We start from the raw sequence: 19,961 nt of genomic DNA on the forward strand, positions 1-19,961 counted from the left end.
AAAGCATCTTTAATATATTTAGATAATCACTAATATTTTATTTTATGCCACCTAAAAACATCATTTCAATCTTAGAAAAATGAAATATTTAAATATGTAACATTTGGAGTACGTGTGTGTGATAATATTAAAAATAATATATAATATAAAAAGAAAATCCATAAATTACGTATGATTAAATACCTAAATTTCGGTAATTTGACAAATCCCGTGTAATACACGGGTTCAAAAGCTAGTATAGTATATAGCTTTATAAATATATATGAAACAATAGAATCGAACATATTCGGATGTCTAAGTCATTAATGAATTAACAAAAAGAAATATTCAAATCTTGTTCATAAATAAATGAGAATGAAATAGTCAAAAGAGAGCGGACACACAGCACCCAAATTGCACCAAGTCTACTTGCTATAATATTCCCCTCATTAAATTCTCTTTTTATTAGTATTATATACTGTTTTTTACGTAGAGTGATGTGGAAATAAAGAAATGGAATATACTACGGAGAGATTAGCTTAATTTTATAATTACTTAATTAGATTCTCTAATGGTGATCAATGTGGGCCATTGAGATTTACATAGATCTCTTGTGTAATCCCCGTGTCAAAGTGATATCTTTGTGTAACAAGGCTTTTTCTTATGGTGTAACCCTTTTTAGTTTTTAAATAAATTAGATGGTTTGTTTGATTTATGTTTTCATAGGGGTATTTAGTTTAAGTTTAATACAAGTTTAAGTGATAAACTTGAATTTGAATTGAATGTTTAAGTGATGAGGTGATCGAGTTCAACAACCCGCTTATAAACCCCACCGATCGGTCCCCTTGTTCTTGTGCCTGAAAACAAAAGCACGTCGAACGAATGACAGTAAAGTGGCAGTTGTGAGTGGCGGTAGCGGGTGGTATTGATCACAGTAGTGAGCAACGAGTGATGTTTGTCGCGAAAGAGTGTATTATATGCATCATTGTATTGTATCATATAATACTCATATAATTTATAAGTCATTGGCTTATTTAAACTCGTAGGCCTTATTAGCCTTAGTATATGAAGACTGTATTAGCCTATTAGGGTTCATTCACCAAATGAAATGTAATTCAAGTTCGAGCTTAAAACTCTTCTAAACTCACTTGACTTAATTAAAGCTTTTAAAAAGCTGATAAAGAAAAAAATACATGTTCAAAACTATCATTTGCTTTTTGGATGCTAGTAATGAACATTAAAAATTTAGTTATTACATTTTTAAGAGTAATATTTTTAAAAACGAATATTCATGTTCATTCTCTACACCAATATTACACGTCTTTGCTCAGGTTAAACCTATCAAATGAGCTAGCCCCACACTGGTTTAAGACATAGTAATTATATAATCATCTTGAAAATAGACATTTTGTGATTTTGGTTTTAGACTAACTTAAGTTTTTAAAATTTCTATAACAAACAATAAAAATGATAAAAGTGTGGTACCATTGAAGTTATTCTACATCGAATTGGTCAATGAAGAAATTCGAATATGATTAGGAATCTTTAGGATAATGAAAATTGTGCAAGAGAGACGTCAATTGTTTGCCAATTGCCATGCCACTATCAATATCACCCAAGACTTGAGGCTTCCGGACAAACCACTATGTGGTTTCTTGTTTTGTCTTTTGTTATTGTTTCTTCTATAATAATGATAGGAATGGAACATACGTTTACTAAATGAAAAAAATAAAAATAAGTAAATAAATAAATAAAAGTTGTATTCAACGGCGTGACGTTATTGTAGTTTGGCCGGTAAAATATGTTGTTGGTAGAGTAGTTAAAACGAATATAAACAAGAATTTATTACGACCCTTGTTAAAAGTTTCTGATTTCAACCACCGATTGTGCTACATATAACGTTATGCTTAATAGGTTTGGGCAATATTAATAGTTAAGATTTATGTTTATAAAACTTGTTAGAAGTAATAAATTTTCGTATTTCAGATTTTCAGGTGGATTAAATTTGAATTAAAACAGTTTTATTACATAAAGTCTAAAACGTCCACTAAAATACTAACTAATGAGCATTGGGCCCAAAGGGGTCAACCACTTTGCCCAATGGACATGGCTTAAACCTTTTCAAAGTTTTTATTGACTATTTTTGGGCCTTGAATACCGTTAAACTAACAATTTATTAGTGATACAGGTTAAACTAACCATTTATTAGTGATCCTAAAATACGAGTGACAGTTTGTTGTTTGTTTGCTTTCTATCTCGTGTATTTTTATAAATGAACTCTATTCTTATTAGCGTGTGTTGTTTTTTTAACATATAAACAAATTGTGCCAACAACTTAGCAATTTACAAACTAACACTGATGACATATAATATACCATATCGTGGTAATAGATGCCATAACACTAATGACAGTTTTCAACCGAAGTCCAAAGGTAGCTTAGTCTACATCACCAGTAATTTCAGTAATTGGTTCGAATGAGAAATACCAGGGCCTGTATGTAAGATTACAATGCTAGTAACACTGAGACAACGCATTATCACAGTTAGGAAATATGCAATTGTTTAAGTTAGAACTTATAAATAAAACTGTTTGAAGTGAAGAGTAGATAAAAATTTTAAAAAAGAGAAATTAATTTCATTTCAAAGTTAATAATTACATGAAAAATTAGAAAACAAATATTTAACTTAATTTTTTTTTTATCTTGAGATCAAAATACTGACTTGTTTAAAATTTTTTAAATTGATTAGAGGTTAACCTATATTTTAACAGGCCGTGTTCCGGTTAACCATTTTTTTGTAGCATTCTCACCCATACCCCATCTCAAACTCTATAATTATAATAAGAGGGGAAGGGGCACATGCATGGGTAAGTTACATAACTTATAAACCACATGGTAATACCACTACCACCCTACGTGGGTAGGCTGCATATGTACATGTCTAGGCAAACTTTTGCCACATAGAAGAGCTTCAATTTAGACGGTTGAAGCATAAAAAGGAATTACTAATTCATTAATTACACATAATTGCTACCAATCCTTTGTCATTTTTATTCACATAAACTTTCCATTATTTTTATTCACTCAAACTTTCACCATTTTTATTCAATCACACTCTCAATGGATAATTTCTCAAACGATGATCTCATGATATTCATACCGCCGAACAATTACGATTCCTAATGATCTCATACTTTTTTTTGAATTGTCATGTTTATTTACGTTTAATTGTTTAATTTATTTTAAATTAAAAAAAACAAAAAAAAGTTTTAGGGTACTTGCGGGTAATTGTTGTAAGTTATTTTGTGGTTTGTGATTACTTGATGGTAGAAATAAGATGACATTGCAAGATTGGTAGGTGCATGAGTAGTACCCATGAGTGTCCATTCCACTCTAAAACCAATACATTTTCTTTCTCTTGTTTGATTAAATAATATTTTTTATATCTTTATCGTTATAGATTTCTCTCTTCTCTACTCACAATCACTTTCAACCTAAGTAGCACGAGAACGAGTATGAGATCAGGATACGGGGATGTTACGGGTATGGGAAACGGCAAAAATCAAAAATCCAAGATATGGGTACGACAAAAACAATAATAAAAAAAAATACAAATATATTAAACATATTCCAAAATAGATATATTGTTTAAAAATTGAATATGTTACTTTAATACTTAGGGTTACAAATAAAATACACAAACCTAGAGAAAATAGTTGGAGAAAAAAACACATTTTACGTCAAGTTTAAAAGTTTTAGGGACTAACCGCAAACAAGTGAAAGATAAAATGGTTAATTTTTAAAATAAACTAAACTTGTTTAACCCTAAATACTTAAAAGCCATGTTCAGCCGCTATGTTACTCAACATGTATCTTCTTCTTCCCGGTTTTCCGGCAGCTCCGGCGTTGGAATTCACTACATGGTCGCCGAAAACGTCCTTGATACGGTTTTGGATCCGTCCCCAACCAGATTGGCAGATTCATTTAGAAAACGTTTCCAACGCGTTTCCATCCAAAAACCGTCCCCGGGACGGGTACTACAGCATCATAGCCGTCCCCGTGCTTCATAGCTTTAAGCAAATATTAAAAAGCAAAAAAGAAAAAAGTTTTCTTCAAATTTACAAAAAATCATTAATTTTCTCTTTCATTTATACTCACAACCCTATCCTATAATTTAAAAATTCTTTCACAACTTTTTACGAACGAGTTAAGAATGCTTCTATACAAGCTGTGTTCAAGTTGATATGTTTTGAAAATGAGTCACGTCAAGTGTCAACCGACCCAAAACCTGTATTTTTTTTCTTGTTTAGTCAATATTATGGGGCTTTTTTTTTTTGATCATTTATTCCAAGAAAAATAGTAAAGGGACCGAGAAGCTTCAGTGGTAAAGGCCGCCATGGTGTGCTCACTGTCACCGTGCCCAAGCCAAGAAGCCTGATGTTATATCCATTCAAATCTCTGGTTAAGTATGATTAAAATGTATGGTTCCTGTGAGTGTGTGATGTATAATTATTTGGTGTGTACGATTTGGATAACTTTGAGGATGAATAAAGTGTTTATTTTCTAGTAATTTGTTGTTTGTGCTTGAATCGAATGATGATTCAAGTACACTGTTCCTAAATATGGGTTTAATCATTTCTTGAATCTCCATGTTGCATTGATTTTAAAATTCTTCTAAAAGTTTAGGATAAAATTTGAAGAAAAAAAAAGCCCAGTGACTATAGTTTTTAAAAGATTAGGTTTTACGATTCAAATAATGATACATGCATAGCTAATTATCTGTTTGTCTCATGTTTCGATATAAATTAATGCTTTCCAAATTCAAAATATAAAATAAATAAAGGCGCCAGAGGGTGGACGGGTTAGGACTTAGCAGACTAAAGAGGGGAGAGCCATTCTAATAGACGAGGTGTTGACATTGACTAGTCAAATGAATATTTTGATCATTTTTCCTTGTTTGTTTTCTTTTTCTAACATACGATAATTAACGAGATCGGATTTTGTTTACAAAGTTTGTCACAAACATCGAATCTTATCTTATTGATCTCAAACTGCAGTTGTTTAACCCAAGAACACTAAATCACTAACACGATTAAAGCCTAAATCAGATGAAGCTGAAGACTGCAAACGATTTTGAGAGTTACTCTTGAATGTTGTGAGAGATGCTTTGACACAACACATAAGAAGACCATCAGACGAATAGACGATGGTGATGACGATCAAACAGGGTGATGAACAAGACTGCATTGAAGATTCATTTGAAGATATGATTCATATGAATGATGCCAAATAATCCCCTCTTGGTAGGGCTATAAACGAACCGATCGAACACGAACAAGGCCTTGTTCATGTTCGTTCGTTAAGAATATATTGTGTTCACGAACGGTTCATGAACACTTACCGAACGAGATTTTATGTTCGTGTTCGTTTATTATGAAAAGTAATGTGTTCACGAACGGTTCACGAACAATAATAAAATCGGTAGAGGCTAGAGAATAAGACCGATGATTCATTAATGTGAATATTGAAAGCTTGTAAATGAATCGAATGAACACGAACAATGGCATATTCGTATTCATTCATTTAACTTTATAATTAATCGAACAAATATTTATGTTCATGTGCGTTTATTTAAAATGGACATTTGTGTACGTTTATGTTCATTTGTTTAAAATCTAAACAAACGTAACTAAACAAAGATAAATAAACATATATGAACCAATGTGAATGAACATAAACAAACTTAAATCTGAAAACACATAAATGAACACAAATTAACAAATATAAAATCTTTAGGAAGATGACATATCTAAATAATATTTAATTATTTTCTATTAATACATAAACAAACATAAACGAACGTTCATGAACATAAATGAACTAACAGAACGTTTGTTCATGTCCGTTCATTTAGTTAAATGAACACAAATTTTGTGTTCATGTTCGTTCGTTTATTAAATAAACGAACTTTTCGCCGAACGGTTCATCGAACGTTTCGGTTCGTTTATAGGCCTACCTCTTGGCCTCTTCACGCTCCTCTTTACTTAAATTCATGTACACAAGACCATGAGCCTTGCCTTGAGCCCAACTGTTTACTTTGATCCAGCGAATGTTAAGCCCAGTTATAACAGCCCAAATACACATTCAGCAACAGTCAACACTCAACATATCATGAAACAGAAACACATAAGTCCAATTATTAGTATAAAACATGAAAACATATACCATACGTTTGAGAATTGATCAAACTGAAAATGAAAAATATTTGATTCACACAAAAAGAAAATGTTCATCAATTCTAGATTGCTTCATTTGTTTATATGTAAATTATTAAAAACACCTTAAAAGTACTAAAAGATTGTAAATTATTTTACTAGTCTTATAATAGAAATCATATGAACCTTTAGTTTCTAATGAATTTCCTTGTTAACAGGATAACCAACCAATATGACATCGACATATGACAATAACCCATGACAATATACACGTGTACCCAACATAATTTGTCGGGTACATAAATATCACAATCCAAAAACTAAAGAGGCAAGACGAACAATATTTGGATATAGAGGAATAAACAACGGTTCCATAGTTCCGTGTCGTTGCATCCACCGCCATGATGAACGACGACGGAACAATGGCGGGAATGGCGCCTTCATCAGCACCAGGAAACGACCCGATGGGAATGGATATGGGCATGGGAATGGACGGTATGACACACATGACGTATTATTGGGGCAAAAACGCTTGGATATTATTCCAGGGTTGCCCGGAAGCAACACTGGAATGTATATTCTAGCGTTGGTTTTAGTGTTCTCGCTAGCTATAATAATGGAATGGATGGCTCATAATAACCCTGTTCCAACCAAATCCAACCGTGCGACGTGTACAATGTTATACGCTTTGCGTGTGGTGTTTTCGTATTTTGTGATGTTGTCGGTGATGTCGTTCAACGTTGGCGTATTGTGGTGGCTATCGGAGGGCATGCCATTGGGTTCCACGTATTTAGAGTGCTCAAACAATCATCAGAAAAAGAATTAGAGTTGATTCCTACGACTTGCTGCTGATTATGTTTATAGTCCACTTGTGTCTGTTGATCAAGTGAACCACGTCAATCGTTTGTGTTCTTTTTTTGTACAATGTTGTCTTGCTTCGTATAATGAAAGTTTGATTTTGACACATTTTTCTTCTACTCTCTTTAGATTGTTTAATCATGGTATACTTTTCACGTGTCCAACTTGATCGCACCTAGTTTTTTCTGTTTTGAATGACCAATTATGTTGTACTTAGTGTTTTGTTGATTTTTTTTATCAACATCACTTATCTTTGACTTCTTAATTTTAATACGGTTTTGCTTTTTTTATTATTAAGTTATTTACCTTTACACTTAATTATAATTACTTTGGCCATTTTTTTAAAAATAACATGTTTTGCCCCTTAACTTTCATAAGATTTTCTTACTATAGTATTCATTTTTGACCGCTACCCAACCTATAAAAGTGTACATAAACTAATTAAAGTACAATAGTATAAGGGTTAATAGTTAATACATTCGGAAAAGAACATATGGATATGGTACTTACTATTTTGAGGATTATGTCATTATGATGCTATTTTAGTCATTTTTGTGACTTTCATTCAATTAGTTTTTTTTTTTTTTTTTTTTTAAACTTGTTTTCTTAATTCATATCTTCAAACGAGGCTTGTTTATCTTTTTACATTTAAGCATGATTAATTTATGATTTAAAATGATTAATCAAATGTTTAAAGACATATATCATCATTGATACACTGATAACATATATTATTAACAAAGTTTAAGAGGTGATGACAAGTAAAACTGGTTTGCACCATGAGCTTGAGATTTAAGTCCTTATTGAACAATGATTCTCATAAATAAGTAAATATCTTATAACAAATAAATGCAATAATTTCTTCTATATTAATTAAACTTTCACTTAGGTCAATTTGGCAAGCTTGTGATAATAATTAGCTATCGAAATATTAAAATACACAAAATAGCATTCCAAGACAAGCCATTAACAACCATAAGAGTGACCAAAAAGTTCATATTTAGCATTCGGAGATTTATTAACTATGTATTCAAAAATTTCATCAACACACATTCAAGCTTATTTAAGTTGGGTACGAGTGTACGACTAAACGTAGACTCTTTCTTATTAAACCGCACCCCTAAAATTTAAAATTCATTTCAAACATTGTAAAATATTTTATAACATCAGGTCACATACCTTTTCATTGTTTCTTAATGTTTTGTATAAATGTACACAAAATTATCCTGTAAACAAATAGCTTAAGAGTTTTTGTTGTGTTTCAATTTAATTCTTGGTCTTTAGAGTTAAGTCAAACAAATAAACATCAAGTCGTTGTAGTATAGTGGTAAGTATTCCCGCCTGTCACGCGGGTGACCCGGGTTCGATCCCCGGCAACGGCGTAAAATTTTGTAATTTTTAATGTTTAATGCAAGTTGATCAAACAATATTTAAATAATAAACTTATATTATATTAACAGTGACACTACCTTGTTGGTGAACCAAAATTAGTTAAACCTGCATTCATAACTTAAGAATTAAGATCTACCTCATCTCCATGTGATTTATACCAACCTCAGATCTTGAAAACAAAATTACCACACTTGGATCTTGATCCTTTTCAACAAAACGTTTATTTTGTTCACAACATTTATCCATGGTGTTATACTTTTGTTATTTATGTACCACGATAGTATTCCTCTCAGTTTCACATTCCATTTCCTTAATCGATTCATTCCTCTGTCTCGTTCTACTTTCATAGACCGAGAAAGGAGTCAGGAATGAAAACAGGCCCAGGCTCGGGCCAAAACCGCCTAGTGGACCTCGTAACATTCCCACCAGCATGGAAGTGTGGAACCATCTTCCAGTTCTCTTCAAGCCCGCTAGAAAAGCTACTTACAATTGCACATTTTGCCAAGTAATGGCCAGACGAACGGTATGCTTTGACTCTCCACCTCGCGCGAGCTAAATGCTAAGACGAGCTTCATGTTTTCACGACTTGTTGTTCTAACATCTCTTTCCAAATATAGCCTATCGGGAATTTACCTTTCCATCTCTTGAAACAAACGTGCCATGGACTATTTAGACCAAGCTACTATTTGGAAACAATTTGAGGCCTGAAACTAGACTCAAAGCCCGTTTGATGTGGTTCAACCAAGAATGTAAGTTTGAGGCACACACAGGTCGAAAGAGTTCCAAAACTGAAACATAAACAACTAAACAAGCGCAATAGTACTCAAAATAAAACAATCCCAAACGTTAAAACTTCAAATTAAAACATCAATGATCAATTCATCATATTCCGATATAAATCTATAATCATCACGCATTTTGTTATAACAATATTTTAAATGTTATGACAAGAAATGTTGAAACTATTCTTCTTGTTTTTGTTTGAAGTGTACCTAATGAATACCTTGCATGTGATTATATTTAGCTGTCAAAACATTTTAAATAACCAAATGTAACGTTTTATTAGCCTTTTAGTTAAAATTTTCATCAACACACATTCCAGTTTCCACCCAATCTAAGTCAAACACTCTCATGTGTATACGATGAAACACAACTTAGATTCTATAACTTACAAATGCGTTTTATGATGGTGTTTAAAAAAAGATAATTGCAAAAAATATTAAACCTGACTAGCTAAATTCTTATGGTTCGACTAACCGGTTCATTAAAATATAACTAGTAAATTATACTCTAACTATTAAATTATACCCGCGCGCTACAGCAACTTGATGTCGAATAACATTTAAATCGAAACGTAAATGTTGTTCGGCTGGTATCGATTCCTTATGGTCATCAACGTTGTCGAGCCCCTCCGGGCTCCGGTTGCTTATCAAAATCCCTACTGTTTGTAACATTTATCCATCAAAGTAACATAAAACTTGAGAACAAGTTTTAGTAATATTTCTGTTCACTATTTATTTAATTAAATTATTTATAACAAGCACTAAGTCGTTGTAGTATAGTGGTAAGTATTCCCGCCTGTCACGCGGGTGACCCGGGTTCGATCCCCGGCAACGGCGTTTTTTTTTAAGTTTTAAAGTAATCTTAATAGTATAACTTTATGCAAGTTGATCAAACAAATATTTAAATAATTATTTTATATCACTAGTGACATTATAACGACTTATTCGTACTTTAATCCTTGTTGGTCAACCACAACCTGCATTCATAAATCATAACTTAAGATCTATCTAACTTCCATGTGCAATAATATCATCTTATACATTTAAAACAAAACAATCATACTTAGATCTTGATCCTTTTAAACAAAGCCTTAATCCTGTTCACAACATCCATCCATGGTGTCATGCTTTCGCGGTTTATGTACCGCGTTAGTCCTCCTCTCGGTTCTATATTCCATTTCCTTACTCTACTGGTCCCACTCCTCTTTCTCGGTCTACTTTCACATACCGAGAATGGAAACGGTCCCGGGTCTGAACCACCCGATCGATCTCTTAACATTCCCGCTAGCTACTTAAAACCCGCCTCAAAAGCTACTTAAAGCTACTTAAAATTGCACTTTTTGTCAAGAAATGGCCCGACGGGCGGCACGCTGGTGGGCTCGAGCGACACGCGTTGACACTCCCCCTTGCTTTGGCTAAACGCGGGCACGAGCTACATGTCTTCACATCTTCTTCTTCTAACTTATCATTACCAAAATACCCTTTCGGGAATTTACATTTCCATCTCTCGAAACCCACGAATGCGGGTTATTTAGACCAAGCTACTGTTTGGAAACAATTTGAAGCCGAAAACTCGACCCAAGGGCCTTTTGATGTGGTTCATACCGAGAGCGTGAGCTTAAGGCACACGCGGTCGAAAAACGTTCCAAACTTGGCGGTTTCTTGGCACGGGATTGCATACGCGTCCATACATTCGGATATTATTCAAGAACTCTTACGAGCACCGAACGAAAGTCAACCGATCCAGTTAACAGAAAGGGGTGTAAAAGTAGTCGAAGAGATTAAATTCTTCCAAAACTACGCTCACCATGTTGCCACAAGCGATCATGTCGGCGATATATTAAAAAGAATCTACATGATCTCGGATAATCGAGTTCACATTATACTAAACGGCGTAGACGAAGACGTTTTCAAACCCAATAACGAAAAAGGTCAAACCTTCCGGTCAAAGTTTGGTATTCCGGAATCTAAAACATTGATCATTGGTATGGCGGGTAGGTTAGTTAAAGATAAAGGGCACCCGTTAATGTTCGAAGCGTTAAAACAAATATTCGTCGAAAACTCAACGTTTAACGAGACCGTGGCTGTTTTAGTAGCCGGAGACGGGCCGTGGGGTGCTAGATACAAGGATATCGGACCTAACTTATTCGTTTTAGGCCCGTTACAAACGGGCCAACTAGCGGGTTTCTATAACGCGATCGACGTGTTTGTGAACACGACTCTTCGGGCTCAAGGTTTGGATCATACATTGTTGGAAGCTGTTCTTTCAGGGAAGCCGTTAATGGCTACAAAGCTCGCTAGCATAACAGGCTCGGTTATTATCTGGAAGGAATACGGGTATACGTTTTCACCGACCGTTGACTCGCTTAAGAACGGTCTTTATGAAGTTTGGAATGATGGAAGAGTGGTTTTGGAGAAGAAAGGTAAGGTGGTTAGAGAAAGAGGCTTGAAGCTTTTTACTGCAACAAAAATGGCAGCTGCATATGAAAGATTGTTTTTGTGCATTTCAAATGGTGAAAAGAATCAAGATTATTGTAAGTATTAAGACTAAAGACTGTTAACACTTAAGGTGTTAACGAGCCCGAGATGAGGCTAAGCTTGTCTAGGCTCGAGCTCAGCTAATTTAAGTTGCTAATATAACTTACGAGAGCTCAATCTCAGCTCACATCAAGCTCTGCTTTTAAGTTGTTTTCGAGCATGGGTTCGATCAGGCTCGGCTCGCATGTTATTTGTTAGTTTATATGTATTTGTAGTCATTCTTTATGTATATTTTAGTTATAATTTTCATAAGTAAAGCTTGGATTTGGGCTCATTTATAATCAAAAGCTTATATTTATATCCGAGCTCGTTTAAGCTCCGCTCAATTCAAGACTTTTGCAAGCTGATCTCGAGTCATACTTGCAGTAAACCAACAAGTTCAAAGACGAAAACACCAGGTACATAACTAGAGGCTGGAAATTATGCGGGACTCAATAACGGGCCAACTCCGGTCAAACATGTAACATTAAGGAAGTTTTGGCCCGTTTGACCTGTAACATTTACAATATGATAATGGGATTTTATCATTTATTCTGCAAAGATGCATAGCATCAAAGCTTTTATTTATATAAAAACCTTGAAAACCATATACCAAAAGTCACAAAGTCTGATATGCATTGAAAGGAAAATTTTAAAAAAGAAAAAGAAAAGAAAATGCTGCAGATATATTTCATATACTGATATATATCAAAAGAAACTTCAAACTTCTATCAAGAATCCATGAACTTCCTGCAAACAATAAAAAAAGATGTGACTTCGCTTAAAACGGAGCGTAGAAAATGAATGTCATGACAATAAGAGAAATGACCCGTTTACTCAACAAACGGAAACGGGTCAGTTTGGTTCATGTGTAGAATGAAAATGGTAAAACGGGACAAAGCTGTCATATTGTTCGATTAAAAAATAAGAGCACATATTTCTGTAATTTTATTAATATGAAATTTATTTATAAATTCTTACTAAATTTTAGACAAAATGTTGGGGTCAATCCCGCCCGGCCCGTTTTGACCCACTCCAAAATTCATACCTTAGTTAATAGCTGGATAATTCATGTTGTTGCCTAAAAAGTGGCGGTCTTAATAATAAAGCGACCCTGCATCCAAAAGAAAACCTTAATTTTATTAAACGGGCACGTAACATTAATAACAATAACTATAACGAGTCATCACAACAATAACATTATTAATAACAACAAGCGTAACGTAACATTAATAACAATAACGATCCGTCACAACTAACCTTCCCACCAATTTCCTCGAGAAGCACTGTGCAAATGATTAGGATCATCTTTCCCATCCACTTTCTTGAACTAAAAACACAAAACAAAACCTCAATATCATCAAAATCTTAATTACTACAACGGAACTATGTAATAATATCCGAATGAAGATTTTACTCACTTTGGAATATGGTTGTGTAACCGGGCCACTTGTAGAAACATACATGTCTTCTTGCCCACCATAGTATAAAGATGAACTCAAGGGAGTCGGTACAACTCGCTCCTGAAAGATTGACCTCCTCTCCATGTTCATTACACCACTATTTACACTCGCACTGTTCTTAACTACGTTCTCAGCTGCCCAAAATATATTTAAAAAACATTAGCTACGTTTGAATAGTAAATATGTCCGGAAAGTTCAAAAATTCATATATGTATATATCTTTCTAAATTTCACGTCATACTTAGCGTTACAAGCACTCGTACTTAGAATGAAATTGGTTACTTAAACTGTTTATGCAACAATAGGGCACACCATCTTAATTTTAGAACCAATAATATGTTAAGAACTGCAAGAACCGCATACTGCAACTATATATAGTAATTTGAATGTAATACACTAGACGGTTATGTAATGTTCGTTTTCTCTCTCCAACTACTTTTATTATAATGCATGCACTTTCCAAAGTGAAAATTACATAATAAAAGTAGTTTGCGAGAGAAAGTGAACAATTACGCAACCGTCTTAAATACGCATATGTAAGAGTGCATTATGCGATTCTTGCAGTACTGAATGCATTACTGGTTCTGAAATTAACGGCCCTCTATAGTAATTATCCCAACTCATAAGGTCCTCTTCTTCTATTCAGTAAAAAGTGTTATAACTGATTTTATTTTATTCAGTACAAAATTTGTAAATATAATATATTACAATATTATAGAATTTTAACTACCAACCTGAAGTTCCATGGGTGGCAGTCCAAACCTGGCTCTGTGAGCTCTCTTTTTGTGCAGATCTCATCAACTGTCAACAATTTAAGATTCTTGTCAAATCCTAGGTATAAAAAACAGTAATTTCAACTTTTGCAATGAAGATTTTACTCACTTTAGAATACGGCTGTGAAACCGGGCCACTTGAAGAACAAACATGCATGTCTTCTTGTCCACCATAGTATAAAGATGAACTTAGGGGAGACGGTACGACTCGTTCTTGGAAGATCGACCTCTTCTCTATGTTCATTACACTACTATTTGCACTCGCGCTGTTCTTAACAACGTTCTCGGCTGCTCAAAAATACATATTTAAATAATGTTAATTGCGTTTTTAAGTTCAAAACTTTGTGCATGTCCTAATAAATTTCATGATGTCAAATTTACCGTTCAAAAAATTAGTACTTCAACAGCAATAATTACATGTTAATTTAATAACCAATTATATGTTAAGAACTACGATAACCGCATATTGCATGTGTACATAGTGATTTGAATGTAATATGTACACTTAGACGGTTACGTAACTGTTCTCTTTATCTCTTCCAACTACTTTTATCCTAATACAATTGTACCAAGGGCGTAAAATATAATAAAGTAGTTGGAGAGAGAAAGTTAACAATCACGCAACCGCCTTACGAATCACATTCAAAGCAAGCAATATGTACAAGTGCATTTTATGGTTCCCGCACTTCTCAACATATTAATATTATTGATTCTGAAATAAACGCTACTCTACAATAATATTATCGTTAGTCATTTAAACTCGTAAGGTTCTCTAATTTTATCCAGTGAAACAGATTGTTATAAGTTATAACAGATTATATTTTATTCACTATAAAAATTAGTAAATATGATATCTTTATACATAATAAAATGACATCTAAGCTACCAACCTGATGTTCCATGAGTGGCAGTCCACACCTGGCTCTGTGAACTCTCTTTTTGTGCAGATCCCATCACCTGTCAACAATTCAAGATTCTTGTCAAATCCTTAACAAAAAAAAAAAAAAAAAACATGTTTGGGGATTTTTAATCAAACCACTTAATACCCAAATCCCAAACACTCCCATAAACATCACAAATTATAAAAATTTCCCAACAAAAAACAGTTAATTTCAGTTTTAGGGTTTAACTCCAATTTTCAAAAATCACATCAAATCATCCAATAACTAACACTAATCATAAAAACATTCAAAACCCACAAATTTAAAACTAAAATCAATAATACCCATCACCCAATTTTAATTTCAACAATTATTCAATAATAATAATATTAACAGAAACTATGAATACCGGAGACGGTGGCGGGAAAATTGATGAGAATATTCCGGCAGAGGACGGCGGCTGAGAGTCATTGTCACCGAACAATTGAGCAGCTAATGACGGCGGTGGTGGAGAGTGATTATTATTATTAATATTATTATTGTTTTCCATTAATGGGTATATTGTGTAGTTTTGTTGAATAATAATATTAATAGGAAAAAAACAGAGGAATGAATCGGTGGTGGATAAGATTTAGCAGTTGCAGATAGAGACAAAATAGAAGTACTAAAAACAGAGCACGTGGATATGATATTATATAATATAATATAATATAATATCATCAACTCTTCTTCATATTTTCACATATCATATCCATCCTATACTTTGATTTATATTTATCCACATCCAAACTCTCACGTGCTGGTCACGCGATGTTGTGTAAAATATTTGGTAATTTTTTAACAAGATATTTTTGTAGAATGATTAGAAATCAAATTAAAATGGAGTGTGTTTCTTTATAAAATATAAAAATAGATAGATGATTTTGTGTTTGGATTTGTACATGGAAAGGCAATTGTAAAAAGCTAAAAATTGATAGACGATTGTTGGAGCGTTGAAAGTAATTTTTAAAAATAAGATTATTGTTGATCAGTATATAAAAATATATAAAAGATGATATTATTTGTTTTCAAATTTCCTTTTTGTATTTTATATTTAGAATATAAAAATCACCTGATGTAATTTATTATAGGGGTATTAGATTTTTAGAATCTAAATTTTGACATATTAACCGGCATTAAGCGAAACTTTAAAAATATATCACATCATGTTGCTAACTTACAACAATGAGTTCTTCACTAATAGTGTGTTTGTTTTTATGACATGGTCGCTTAGACCATGTGTAGTCATAAAGCTCCACATCCAGGGGTTACGTGTCACGTGGCGCCTAGTCAGAGTTATGGTTTTGTACAAAAACAAGCTGTAGTCATAACTCTCCACATCCAGAGGTTATGCGCCACGTGGCGCCCAGTCACGTTTACACTTTTTTGCACCCACCACCGGATCCAATTATTCCGATCACCACGAAACCCACCGGATCCAACTATTCCGGCCACCGGATCCAATCACGAACAGTTTACTAAACACTTAACCTCACAAATATTTAAATAATAAATAAATAATAATAAAAAAGCACAAATATTTAACCTCACCGGATCCGTCGGAGTTCCGGCCACCATGAAACCCACCACCACCATTTTTCCGGCGATCCCGTTACTACCCACCACCACCACCATTTTTCTCCTTCTTCTCCGATCTGTAACTCACCCACCACCACCATTTTTTCTCTTTCTTCTCCGATCTGTAACTCACTCACCATTTTTTCCGACGATCCCGTTACCATCCACCACCACCACCATTTTTCTCCTTCTTCTCCAATCTGTAACTCACCCACCACCACCATTTTTTCTCCTTCTTCTCCGATCTGTAACTCACCCACCATTTTTTCCGGCGATCCCGTTACCACCCACCACCACCGCCGTTTTTTCCGGCGATCCCGTTAACAACAAGACCCACCCACCCAACGGCTATTTTTTTTATTTGTGTGCCAACCCCCGCGTTTTGTATACAACGCAGCCATAAATCAATTTCATATAACGCGGGGGGGGGGGGGGTGTACCCCCCGCGTTTTCGTCCTCAAAGTTGGTGGCAACGTTGCCACTACGGGTGGTCTTATGTTGAAAAAAAAGACTTTTTCTATTAATAATAGCAAAACAATAATATGTACACACTACACACAAAACGGAACAAACTATGTGAACCATGCGACGATTCTAATAATTACTGAGCAGACGTACTTACATATAAAAAAGAAATACAACTCGAACCTAACTAGGGCATAGAGGGGGAGGTCATAAGCATCTATATCGTAAAACAGATTACCGAATGGAACGCATAGCAAGAACGGTTGTGTGCCGCAACTTAGAACCTAAGGTGATTTTGGGCAACGAAACAATAACTATGTGATAAAGATATGACGGATACGCACATAAGTGTCATTATGATAGTTTTATTTGTAGCGTTTAATGGGTAACTTGAAGATATGTGTTATTTCAACCTTAATTTGTGCAACATTTTATCTACTGTTATCTAGTGTGCCTGGTTAAGACAAAATAGTCTAGTTAGAGTTGAGTAATGAAGCTCTCCAAATTTAAAAAGTATGGTGGCCTTACACACAAGAAAGTCGCCGCTCATAAAAAAAGATAAACTACTCGTTGTCAACCTTACATGTGACGCTGATATCGATAAGGTGATGTTTGTGAATGGAAACTTTAATTCCACATTAGAAGCCCTAAGGTTACCAGAAAAGACAACCAAATAACCAACTTATAAAACTAAGCCTAATTAACAATTTTGTCTAAAATCGTAATAGCCACACTATCGTATTAAAAAAATATTCCCAATCGATCGAAAGTTTAGAACCTGAAGAGGTAGGTCCCAGCAGAGACCAGTAGGTCCCGCAAGACTCACCTTGAACAGGGACGTCTGCGCAAAGGCCATCTGCTCCCGCAGGACCCACCATGCTCATAGGATCTTACGCGCAGTACACAAGCTGAACACGCAGGGAAAGCCTCCCAATGGTGAAGTACCCCGCCTGTTCCCGCAGTTGCGGATACAAGCCATCAGGGAAGGCTACCCGCAGACAGCAGGGCTACACGCACAAGACACTAGCTACTTCAGTAGTCACATGAAGGAATGAGCAAGGCGGGAACGTCCCTGTTCAAGGTGAGTCTTGCGGGACCAACTGGGCTCTGCTGGGACCTACCTCTTCAGTTTGATAACCGGAAGCAGGACTAGGGGTGGTTTATATACTTGGTTAAGGCATAATCTACAGTTGGTGGAATAGTGCAGCCGACTTTGTTAACTGTTGGCCGTAACCTACCCACCAACCAGTATGGCCTGTGCATAGTCCACTGTTGGTTGAACAGGAATACTATTCAGCCGGCTGTACCTTCTTGGAAACCTACCTTCGGCTATAAATACTCCAATATCTTGGAATGGTAAGATCATCTGCTATCCAGTTATCTAGCAATCTCTTAATATACACTTATATTCAGAGCAACCTAGTCTGATTCTCACGCCGGAGGGTGGTCACAAGGAGGAACTCCCCCCTTCTCAGTGACGAGCTTACGGTGTTTGTTTTGCAGGTCTCCTGAAGAACAGCCTTCTCAGCTAGACCTCATCCGTGGGAAACATTACTTAACCCCCAGATTATCTATAATCTGTACCGGGTCACTTAGTGTTTCTTCATTGGCGCCATCCGTGTATAAAAGCTAGAACTACTTTAGTTTTTTCACAATTTCTGAAGAAATGGTTAACGTTACTCCGGTTCAAAGGCCAGTAACCGACCAAGAAACCCCTGTAACAACCCCAGCAACTGGGGGGAACACCGGCGGTTATACAATCCTTACGAACACTACCCCGACTACCCAAGCCGGGGCAAGTGGAGTAAATATTCCATTGGGGTTCTCCGATACCCAACTGGAAAAACGAACGAAGGTTCCTCGCCAAACACTAGATCAAGTGAAGGCGTGGGCCGAAGCACGGCAAAGAGAATTCCAAGCCGAATTGGACGAACGCTTGCGTTCAGTTCAACAGGCTGACGAATTCGCCAGTACTCGCCAACACCTCAATATGAGCAGTGACTGCGAGTACTCAGACGACGAGTTGGAATCCGACACCGACGCGAACCCTCGCCATAAGGCGAAAGGGAAGCGTAAGGAAACGGACGTCCAACCAAAAAGGAATTTTGGGGAAGCCTTTAAACCAATCGTGGAAAGAAACCCGCGTGACTTTTCCAAAACCTTTAGACCAACTGCTACAAATGCAGGGAAGTCAAAGTTCGCAAGGGACATTGCGGAAGCAATCGCCCCGAGAAGTGCCAAACAAATGTCCAACATTGGCACTTACGATGGTCTATCCGACCCAGACGACCATTTGAACAGGTTCATTGCGGGGGCTACCGTCAGCAACTGGACGGAACCCACGTGGTGCTACATGTTCCAGATGACTCTGGTCGGAGCGGCCAGGGCATGGTTCGATCGTTTACCGATCCACCACATATATGACTGGGCGGACTTTCAGAACAAGTTCAGCCAGCATTTCAGCCAACAGAGGAAGTACACTGAAGAGCAGTGGACGATCCTTAACTGCGTAAGAGAGGAGGATGAATCTCTACTAGACTTCATCACTCGCTTCAACTCCAAAAAGCTTAGTCTCGGCAACATAAGTGAAGATCTGGTTCGCGCCGCCTTCATCCAAGGCGCCGAATACCCAGAACTTATCCGCACATTGACGGGTAAGGATGGCATGCCATCAACTTGGGATGCCATCATGACGGCGGCAAAGCGCTTTGCCGAGACGGAAAAGCAACTGGGAAGAGATCTTCCCCAGAGTACACACCTCTACACGCAGAGGACCAGAGAGAACAATGTCCGGATCGCCCGGCAGAACAAAAAGAGGAGGCTAGGTATTTGGCAGTCAAGGGTAAACTTTGACACCTCATCCAGCTCTCGCCCTCTTGTTGGCGGAAGGGACAACACACACCCTTCAAACCGAAAACACCGGTGGACGCCACTCACGAAGAGCGTCACGGAGATATTTGCCACGGAAAAATTGCCATGGCCTAAAGCCCCAATGATCCGGCAGAAACCTAATGCGGATC

The 19,961-nt window shown here is 35.9% G+C and overlaps 2 protein-coding genes and 2 non-coding genes across 4 annotated transcripts; 3 read left to right on the plus strand and 1 right to left on the minus strand.

The window, feature by feature from the left end:
• Positions 1-6,615: 6,615 nt before the first annotated feature.
• On the plus strand, positions 6,616-11,770 carry LOC143576806 (uncharacterized). The gene is made up of 4 exons (XM_077060826.1): positions 6,616-6,688; positions 6,742-6,938; positions 8,793-8,966; positions 10,514-11,770. The coding sequence occupies exons 1-4, from the start codon at positions 6,616-6,618 to the stop codon at positions 11,768-11,770; spliced, it is 1,701 nt and encodes a 566-aa protein (XP_076916941.1).
• TRNAD-GUC (transfer RNA aspartic acid (anticodon GUC)) lies at positions 8,362-8,433 on the plus strand. Its single transcript has one exon. It is a non-coding gene; the product is annotated as a tRNA-Asp (tRNA).
• On the plus strand, positions 9,991-10,062 carry TRNAD-GUC (transfer RNA aspartic acid (anticodon GUC)). Its single transcript has one exon. It is a non-coding gene; the product is annotated as a tRNA-Asp (tRNA).
• Positions 11,771-11,810: 40 nt separating the features above from the next.
• Positions 11,811-15,531, minus strand: LOC143576799 (uncharacterized). Its single transcript, XM_077060822.1, has 8 exons — positions 15,269-15,531; positions 14,869-14,935; positions 14,088-14,266; positions 13,940-14,006; positions 13,164-13,339; positions 13,003-13,072; positions 12,791-12,856; positions 11,811-12,492 (listed from the first exon to the last, which is right to left on the minus strand). The coding sequence occupies exons 1-7, from the start codon at positions 15,407-15,409 to the stop codon at positions 12,840-12,842; spliced, it is 717 nt and encodes a 238-aa protein (XP_076916937.1). The 5' UTR covers positions 15,410-15,531; the 3' UTR covers positions 11,811-12,492; positions 12,791-12,839.
• Positions 15,532-19,961: the final 4,430 nt, after the last annotated feature.

Source organism: Bidens hawaiensis, unplaced genomic scaffold (genome assembly GCF_021521415.1).
Source record: "Bidens hawaiensis isolate Kalapana, Puna unplaced genomic scaffold, B.hawaiensis_p1.1 tig00028303_1, whole genome shotgun sequence".
Taxonomy (NCBI): domain Eukaryota; kingdom Viridiplantae; phylum Streptophyta; class Magnoliopsida; order Asterales; family Asteraceae; genus Bidens; species Bidens hawaiensis.